The sequence below is a fragment of the Spinacia oleracea genome, chromosome 2 (assembly GCF_020520425.1).
Source record: "Spinacia oleracea cultivar Varoflay chromosome 2, BTI_SOV_V1, whole genome shotgun sequence".
NCBI lineage: Eukaryota > Viridiplantae > Streptophyta > Magnoliopsida > Caryophyllales > Amaranthaceae > Spinacia > Spinacia oleracea.
The window spans coordinates 67323508-67333732 of NC_079488.1; the positions used below are offsets into that span (position 1 = coordinate 67323508).

The 10225-nt window shown below is 35.7% G+C and overlaps 1 protein-coding gene across 1 annotated transcript; it reads left to right on the top strand.

The window, feature by feature from the left end:
• Positions 1-2985: 2985 nt before the first annotated feature.
• Positions 2986-8932, top strand: LOC110799474 (branched-chain-amino-acid aminotransferase 2, chloroplastic-like). The gene is made up of 9 exons (XM_022004742.2): positions 2986-3131; positions 3775-3958; positions 4208-4384; positions 4495-4626; positions 4798-4896; positions 5036-5152; positions 5266-5361; positions 8496-8608; positions 8724-8932. The coding sequence occupies exons 1-9, from the start codon at positions 3088-3090 to the stop codon at positions 8839-8841; spliced, it is 1080 nt and encodes a 359-aa protein (XP_021860434.2). The 5' UTR covers positions 2986-3087; the 3' UTR covers positions 8842-8932.
• Positions 8933-10225: the final 1293 nt, after the last annotated feature.

Here is a 10225-nt window from a genome sequence, read left to right on the forward strand (position 1 = left end):
ACCATCTTTGGAAGCATCCCAACCAGTCGAACGTTTCTCCACCGGCCTCTCCGAGGGTCCACCCCTTGAATTCTTCTGTACCCTTCCCGAGGGAACATCCTCCCTCTCACTAGAGGAACCAACGACGAACTTACTTTTTCCTTTATTCTTTGCCATGATCGCGAATTCTCGGTCTAGGGTTTAGATTGAGGAGTAGAGGAAAGAGCGAAAAAGCAAGGAAAATTCAGAAGCAAGTTACCTTTTTCCGAAGCGGAATTCGCCGACAAAGCGAACGACACAAGTTCCCGAAGTCCAGAACTGACCGAATTCCGTAGATCTGAAGAAACTCGAAAACTGCGATCGCCAGAAAAAGAGAGGAAATGTGTTTGAAAGAGAGAGAAAGTAAAGTTTGAAGAGAGCTAAGCGCCCAGTATTTATAGAAAAAAAGGAGGCGCATCAACTTCTTTTCAAACCCACTATCTCCACGACACAATACAAGTCCCAACACTTGTCATCAATGCAAATCATCCCTTTTCAAAAAAAGAGAGGGAACTTTTGGACTTCTGACAACCGGAAAACCCACCCATTTAATTCTAAATGGACCGGGTCTGGGGGGCATGTTGTTTGGGCTCCCAATTGATATTCAATTGGGCCACTAAGTCCAAAGCCCAATGGCTCTAAACAACAGCATCAAACCTTACCACTATGGCTATTCAGCCATCCATTAAGGCCCAAGGCCCAATAGCAATAAATGACCTATGGGCATTTATTATGCAAACACTATAAATAGGCCACCAAGGCTCACACCTCAAGGTACGTCCAATTTATCGCCTTAAGACTACTCTTCTAGAGAACTTCTCTCTAGAATCCGAGCATCGTTCTTACTTAGGCATCGGAGGGGCTTTCCTTGGAAACACCCCCGAGGCTAGTGACTTTGCTCTTGTGCAGGTGAATTCGGACTCGACTCATTCAAGCAAGCAAAATCTTCAACACATACGAAAGGGCCTTCATTCGAAGCCCATTGTTTCCATCTTTACAACACCGGAACAGTTAATATTATCCCATTTGTAATTTATATTGCCTTTGAGACTCATTCGCACAAAAAAAAAAAAAAAACTCATAAATAAGAAGATACACTAGAATAATATCTACGAAGTATACAAATACAGACAATTGTGATTGATTATAATCAATTGATTATAATCAATCACTTACTCACTATCTATTAAGACTACAATCAAGAACGTGATATCTCATTGATGTACACTACGTATTACATTTGTTTCATAATGATCTAATTTAGGATTTTTTTAAACTATACACGATTGAAGGAAATTTTTTAAAAAATATTTTCAATATATATAAAAAAAATATTCATGTGAAATCTTATTTAATCCGATTCAAAGAGTACTTTAAAAATATAAGTTTTATTAATGCGTAATAAGAGATAAAAAATGATACTCCCTCCGTATTTATTTAATACACTTGGTCGGGCACGGGTATTAAGAAGAATAATTGAATGAAATAAAATAATAAAACAAGTGGGGTTTGGTAGATATTTTAATAAGTAAAACAAGTGGGAACCATGTCATTTTAGGGGGTGGGGTGTAGTTCTGAAATTATTTGTTTAATAGGGTGGTGGGAAATAAGATATATTAGATAGATTATTTAGTTAGGTGGTGGGGTTGATAAGTTATTAAAAATGACAAGTGTACCTCTTAAATAAATACAGCCGAAAAAGACAAGTGTATCTCTTGCGGAGGGAGTATGAAATAGACATACGTGAAAAATAGAAAGTGAAATATCATTATGGAACAGAGATGATATTCTATAACAAAAGGCTATGTTACATTAAGTATTAGCTTGGAGTTAGGAATGGCCACCGTGGCGGGTTGGGTGGGTCGTGGGTGATAATGGACACGCGATCCGCCTCAGTTAAAATATGGGGGGTCGAGTCGTAGGTTGTGTCGGAAAAAATGGACACAGTACAAGATGGGTCATGGGTTACGTGGGTTATGTGGGTCGTGGGTCGTGGGTGAAGGTGGGTCGGGTGGGTTCAATTGGCCGGTTTGGTGGGTTATGACAGATGTGATTCCGATGGGTCAGGTGCGTTTGGTGAGTTTACATTAGTTTTAGGAATTGATGTGGATTAGGTGAGTTTGGACGATTACTTGAGCGTGAAAAGTTACAAATTTTGTTTGAACTTAAATTAATTATTTTTTATGTTATACACATAGTCGCATATATGTGGTTAATGTATTACACAATAAAATTAGAATTTATTTGCATTTTATTCATACAAAATTGATAAAATTAAGATGGGTTTGGTTGGTTTGGTTCATGTGTTGGGTGGGTTGGGTTCGTGTGTTGGTTGGGTGGGTCGAGTGTGCGTGGTGGGTTTTGAAGGATCCGATAGGTTGGGTCAAATGGGTGATGTTGAAAAGTTCGACCCACAACAGATCAAAAAAATCTCCAGAATGGGCTGGTTGTGTCATGGTCATAAGTGTTCCACCCACGTAACCCACTATGGAGTGTGTCAGAGACTCAGGGGAGTCCGGATTCTCTAGAGTTTTAATAAAACTCTACAAGGTAGAGTCGTATCTAATTAAACCATACATTTTAAAATCAATGGCTCATATTGATGAGAAAAAATAGGGGGAATTTTGAAAAGATAATACCATTGATTTTTTATTCAATAGTTAATATCCTCAAACTCTACCTTGTAGAGTTATTTTAAAACTCTAGAGGATCCAAAACCGACTCAGGGTGGGTCGGTTCCAATCCAAACCACTGGCCATCTGTACGTGGCGTACTTGATGAATTTGGTATTTGTCACAGAATTTTCTCTTTAGGAAAAAAATACTTAAATAGGAATGTGCCGACAGAATTTTAAAGTCTTCTATTCATGTATTTAAAAATGACCATATGATAACGTTTTTCTTGATTATTTTTATATATACCTACGACATTATTGTAACAAAGTGTTATAAATACCAACGAATTCACCCTATGTTTTGCATATCTCTCAATTTCACATTGTTTAATTTAATTTAATTACTCCAATAAGGTCTACATAATTCGTCTTAAGCTCGTTTCATACTTTCATCCATGGCGCACGCGGCAACATCATCTCCAATTTCTTCTGCCTTAAGGTAACATAAACAATGATATGGTGTGTTATCACTCCCTTGTATTATATAACACTAGCTAATAATATTTGTTTACGTAAGGGATGTAAAACCATTGTCCACAACTTCCTTAAAGGTGGAAAAATCTTTTCCATTTAAAAAGAAGTGAAATCACTTTTCCATCTTTAGGTGATGTTTGATTGCACTTATGAGGTTATATTTCCCTTGTATTTGCAATTCCCATATGTTTTAACTTCCTAGGAATTGAACATTCTTGTTTGGTTGAGCATATGAAGTTAGAATTCCCATGGGAAGTTCTACTTAACTAGGGAGTACTAGGTAAGCAGCTTCACCTAGGAAGTTTCACTTCCTATGCTCATGTCAACCAAACAACCTCTTTGCTATTCACTTCCTAGGAAATAAAACTTCCCATGTATTAGAATGTCAACCAAACTAGCCCTTACTCCTTACCTCCCTCTCCCTTCTTCCCCTCAATCTTCCCCATCTTCTCCCATTTTTTTAAAAAAAATCAAACAAAGAAAACTAGTTTGCAATTGTATTTTCTCTTGGAAAATATTTTCCACGAAAAATCATTTTGTATTAAAAACATTTTACACTAAACAAACGATGCCAAATAACATTTGTTTATGCATGCTGCGATTGACAGCCATGCTCGTAGTGAGAATGGCTACACAGAAATTGACTGGGACAAGTTAGGATTCGGGCTAACGCCCACGGATTACATGTACGTGATGAAATGCTCAAGAGACGAGGAGTTTACGGAGGGGCAGCTAATTCCATATGGGAACATTGAGTTGAGTCCTGCAGCTTGTGTATTGAACTATGGCCAGGTAATTAATTAAGCTGATATTGTTCATAATTTTTTATTTCTTCACCTTTCCACTCAATTTCTTTTACTTTGTTCATTTTTTTCTTAAGTTCAGCAACCCCCATTTTAGAAGTATCTCTTGATTTATCCATATTTTATTATATTCATCAATATTTTCTACATTATTCTTCTCTTATCTTACTATTTGCGCAAATAATAACTGTAAATATAATTTAGAAACGGAGGTTACTAAAATATTGTGCATTGGAAGGGTTTATTTGAAGGATTGAAGGCAATGAGAAGAGAAAATGGGAAGCTTGTTTTATTCCGAGCTGATCAAAATGCCTTACGCATGAGAATAGGCGCGGAAAGAGTGTGTATGCCTTCCCCGTCTGTTGATCAGTTCATTGATGCAGTCAAGCAGACTGCTCTTGCTAATAAGCGCTGGGTATGTATGTTGGTATATGATTAAGTATCAAACATTAATTATGGTTCGATCATTAACTCTTTAGCCTTTATGTATGATTACTTGATAAGAACACTCCAACAATGTAACAGATTCCTCCACCAGGGAAAGGTTCACTATACCTTAGACCTTTGCTCCTAGGAACAGGTGCTGTACTAGGTGTGGCTCCAGCTCCCGAGTACACATTCCTTATCTATGCTTCTCCAGTTCGCAACTACTTTAAGGTTACTCTTCCCGTTTTTATTTAATACAACGCGATTTTGCTGCTTTATTTGAGCTGAGTTTAGAGACAGAGGGAATACTAGCTATTCCGTATATATATATATATATATGAACTTGTACGTGGACTTAATAATGTGCTGAATTAATTCTAGTTGTTTTTAATATTGTATTAGGAAGGGAACGCGGCATTAAACTTGTATGTGGAGGATCAATTTGACCGTGCTTCTCGTGGTGGTGCTGGGGGTGTGAAATCAATAACCAACTATGCGCCAGTAAGCATATATAATTATATATACTACGTATCATATGTTCTTTTTAGCATAAAAACAAATGCATGTTACGTTCCAATAACTATTTTAAGGCTATGTTAGTACTAACTTATTTTTGGTTCATCTATCTATTATATTTGAGGGTTTGAAACCATTGGAAAGAGCAAAGAAAAATGGATATTCGGATGTGCTGTATCTTGATTCCGAAAGCGGGAAATATATAGAGGAGGTTTCTACTTGTAATATATTTGTTGTTAAGGTATAATATATTTATAAATACTTCTTCAATCATATATCTGCACGTAAATAGTTGCTTCATCTAGGACTAACTAAAATTGTTCATTTGAATGTATATACTCTTCATACTTACAGGACAGTATAATCTCAACTCCACCAACCAAAGGTACAATTCTCCCTGGTGTAACAAGGAAAAGTATCGTCGAAATTGCTCTAGAAAACGGTTTCAAGGTTAGTAATAAAATAGATTAAGTTTAATTTTCCGTTCAAGTTGTACTACAAAGCAGGGGCGGACCCAGGAATTAATCTATGGGGGTCCAAAATTATTTATGATTTGTTTTCCTTTTAGTGGGTTAAAGTTGAAAGGTAAATAGTAAATATTATAAACGTCGTAATAAAATACGTGGAGAATTTATGAACTTTAATTTTGGATTTCCATAACAATAGTCCAAATTATAACAATAACTTGGTGCGATATCAATTTAAAATGGAAAACGAGTTTTTCATACTTTGAAGGAGAATTACTTTATTGCAATAATTATCTCCAAACAAATAGCACACACAAACACTAATAAAAAGAAAAATGAACATCATTCTCAACCCTTGTGGTCGGGGCATTATAATCCTATTTACGAAGTAATTAATTAGACCTCTAAAAAGTTCAAGGTAACATGCAACAATAAGTCTATAAAATTGGAGTATAAATATACATTACTAGAAACATATCTTATGGAAATTAAAAAATATATTTGAAGAAAAAATAAACTACACTTTTTTGTGTTTTTGTAAATCAAATTATATCATGTATCATTATAGAAAAAACAAAACAAAAAATAAAAAGTGATAAGACAAAATGACCTATAAAGGGAAAAGGAAAAAATAAAAACAAAGCATGAAAAATTTAGAGAATCAACAAACAACAAGTAAAAGATAAAATAATTTGTACATTAGAGGATTCAAACTTAGGTAGCCTAGGTGAAATATTTGTCCACCAACCATCATGCCAGAGGTATTTTATTAAGATTAGTGTAAGTTAATTATGTATATGTTTAGTATTTAAGTGCAATCAATTACCTCAAAATCAATTTAGCAACTTATTTTTTGAAAATAATGGGGGTCCCTTGGAATCCCTCGAGGGCTTCATAGGTCCGCCCCTGCTACAAAGCTTAAGTATTTGATTAATATATTTATAGTACAAGCTAATTAAGTCCTAGTATATGCTAAAGTACATAATATAGAAACATATTGATCGACTAGGGTACGCAGTGGCGGACCCAGAATTTTCAATCAGGGGGGCACCAATCTTCAACATTATTGCCGATGTGGAGAAAGGGTCGGCAAATCAGAAGTCGATTTTTTTGGTTCACTTACGGCCATAATTTTTATGTTTTATTGGTTTAACTGAGGTTAACCTAATTTTTTTATTTCCTTAATTATCAATAAATAAATAAATAAACAACATTAAAGCAAAAAATATTGATTGAAAAAAATTATTAACACAGTAACATTCATATTTCACTTTTTCAAAATAAACAAAAATATACTCCGTATATTATTTTGAAGAAAATATTAGTGTTGTAGACTATATTCACTACAAGAATTTGTATCTTTAACGACGACCTAATTACGACGGGTCAAAAATCCCGTCGCAAAAGCCTTTTGCGACGGGGCTAACAACCAAACAATGACGGGAATAACCGTCGCAAATGTCTTTTACGACGGGTTTACGACGAATTTACGACGGGATTTCTATTAACGACGGCCCCCTTTTATGACGGGTTCGCGACAGGAAATCCCGTCGTTAATCAACGATTATTGGCCTTTCACGACGGGATTTCCCGTCGTTAATAGTACAATTTCTTGTAGTGATTTTAGGTCATATAAATATCTTGATTTTTTTTAGTAACACCAAGACACTCATACAGAGTATCTGCTTTCAAAGTCAAAAAATGAACATTCAGAAGAAAGAATTCGTGTCATTAACTTGAATTTTAAATCACTAAAACATCTCCATTTCAAAATAGGGAAAAAAAATTCACGAAGACATCTACAACCTAATTTGATCCTTTGCAAATCAATTATATAAAAAAACCCTCCAAATAACATTATTGTATTTAATTTGTATGCACTAATGTATTACTCCGTATATACGAAGTATTTTATTGATTCAAAAATGTCAAATTATCATAACCAAGTAAAATGTTAATTTGTAGTAATGCCATTCCATTGATAACAAAAATTGAATTATCATAAAAAGAACGGAAATTTTTTTTAAAAAAAGAAGATAGAAAGAACGAAATTTTTTAAATGAATGATAAAATGTTCAAGCAAACTTCGTCAAACAAGGCTCGAAACCGGCCCCAAACGAAAGGGCAGGCGAAGCAAATTACCACTGCGGCAAGTACTTATTTATGATAGAATCGAACTTACACATTAAACACTTTCATGGCACATATCTGCGTTTTTTAAAAGTAAAAATAACCGTTTTTTTCCTGGGAGGATGGGGCACGTGCCACCCTTGGTCATAGGGTAGGTCCGCCATTGAGGGTACGTATTATGTATTAACAAACTATATACAAGTATGTAGGAGTAGTAATTAACAAGAAGATAAATAGAAGAATTTATTTATTTTTGCTTGAAAATACTCCCTATGTATTTATTTAAAGGATACACCTGTCTTTAACGGCCGTATTTATATAAGAGATACACTTGCCATTTTTAGTAACTTATTAATCTCACCATCTAATTAAATAATCTATTTACACCCCACCCCCACCCCTCATCCCTAAAATGACATGGTCCCCACTTGTTTTACTTATTAAAATATCTACCAAACCCCACTTGTTTTATTTTTTGATTTCATTCAATTCTTTTTCTTAATACCCGTGTCCGACCAAGTGTATCTTTTAAATAAATACGGAGGGAGTGACGGGATAAAGATGGTTGTTGGCCGAATCGAATCGTTTTTCGTAATGAGCCCACGTGCCTTGGGCCTTAATGAACCAGACCCTTGCCAATCTCACTAGTTTCGTGTCGCACCGACCTGAAATTTCAAAAGGACGACCTCGGCACGCCCAAACCCATTGTGCCAATCTTACTCAATTTTACGTACTTTGTTGTGTCGTGCTTTGATCAGAGCACAGACCACAACTTGGTGCACGTGCTGGGTAACTGGGTTGTGTTTTTTCGTGTGGGGCCGTACCATTCTTCGGCCTGGCCCAATGCCTATCTTTAATTATATATGTTTAGCAAGTCTACAGTTGGTCAAAAACCTTGATTAAGTCTAAGTTTTATTTATTCAAGTTGAACATATATAGTGATGCTTAGCACCACCTTATCTGAATACTAAACTAGAACTCGTATAGGTTGAGGAACGACAGATTGCGGTGGAGGAATTACTCGAAGCAGATGAAGCTTTCTGCACCGGAACTGCTGTTGTGATGGTTCCTGTAGGTAGCGTTACATACAAAGGAAAAAGGTATATACACACGCGTTTTGTTAATTTTTCTTATGTTAAACTCCGTATATGGTTTTATGTAATTCGCGAGGGGCCTTTTCTAATGCGAGAACTCTTAATAATATGAAATTTGCAGGGTAGATTACCAGGCAACAAACGCCAATTCAATGTGTAAGAGGTTGATGTCATTATATTCTGGGATTCAAAATGGTCTGATTGAAGACAAGAAGGGTTGGATTATTGAAATTAACTAGTGAAACTGTACTTAATACAATTCACTTGTGTTGAAATTGAAATGTAAGGGTTAAAGTTCGATTTATACAATAATTGCGTGCGTTTTCCAAATTTTATTCATGAATCAGCCACATAGTATTTTTTCAGAAAAGAAGATGAAGGATGTTAGTCAATTGATATATACCTCGTACATGTATTTTCAGTCAGCTTTGCAGGTCAAACTCATTGAAAGTGAGGGGATTATAAAGGAAATCCTCACCTCTAAAGAGCCCTAGTGAGGTTTGATCCCATAACTTTGAGGTTATGAGGCCAACCCTTTACCACTAGGCCAAGTCTTATTTGGTCTCAGCAACATAGCAACATAGCATATGAAATAAGGTAACTTTTGGTTGACTATAGGAAGTAAAAGTTTATAGCACTAAAATTTTCCCATGTTTTCACAATTCCTAGAAAATAGAAAATGTTGTTTGGGCAGTAACTTCCTATGGGAAGTTCCTTCCACTTACCTAGGGGCCTAGGTAAATAACTTCCTCCATTTTACGAGAAGTACGTGGAACTTCATAGGAAATGTGACTTCCCACGTTTTTGCAAACCAAACAACATCACAACCTCAACTTTCTAAAAACTTACACTTTCCATTGTTTTTCATGTCAACCAAACAACACTCAAGACTTCCTATACTTAATATACTTATGTGACATCAAAGTTCCTTCTCTCTCCGAGAGTTTACAAAAATTAGGGTTTCTCGTCTCACCAAAGATCTACTTAATTCACCAATCTTGATTTCATGTTAGATTACGTTTTATTTTATCAAGTTTTATTTAATTTATGTCACTTTCTCATGTTAAATGGAATGTGAATGTTGTTTCCTATTAATAACTGATTAAATTTTTGTTTCTATGTTTGTTTGACGGGTTTGAAATTAATTTGCTAATTTTCTCATTAAATAACATGGTGGTGGACTAGTGGGGTAAGTCATTGTTACCGGAGATGGACCATCTAAGTAATCCTAACACTTTAAAACATGCAAAGTTCAAGTTACTATTGCAGCAATAGTGCTCTGACCATTTTACCCCCACTTTTATCCCTTTACTACTGATCTACCTTCTTCTCAGATTATGCCACGCTTGTTTCTCTGCTTCCCTTCTCCCTGCTTCCCTTCTTCTTTCTTTCACCCCTAGTTCCAAACCCTAGCTCTCACTCCAATCTCCTTCACCCTCATTTTCTATCTCATCTCCCCTCTTCGTCCTCCCTCCTTCAGTGTTTTGCGTTGCTACATCCTTCTGACTCACCAATAACAGATTTTGGTTGCTCGTATGAACGACGATAGAAATTTCTTCCTCACTACGCATACTCCTTCTGAATCTCCTCACTATATTAATCGTCTCTTTCTCCCTGGTACGA

Excerpts from the sequence above, each read along its gene's own strand:
- LOC110799474 (XM_022004742.2), top strand. The coding sequence starts at position 3,088 with ATGGCGCACGCGGCAACATCATCTCCAATTTCTTCTGCCTTAAG. Across the intron at positions 4,385-4,494 it reads CTCTTGCTAATAAGCGCTGG|ATTCCTCCACCAGGGAAAGG; the intron begins GTATGTATGTTG and ends ACAATGTAACAG. Across the intron at positions 5,153-5,265 it reads GTAATATATTTGTTGTTAAG|GACAGTATAATCTCAACTCC; the intron begins GTATAATATATT and ends TCATACTTACAG.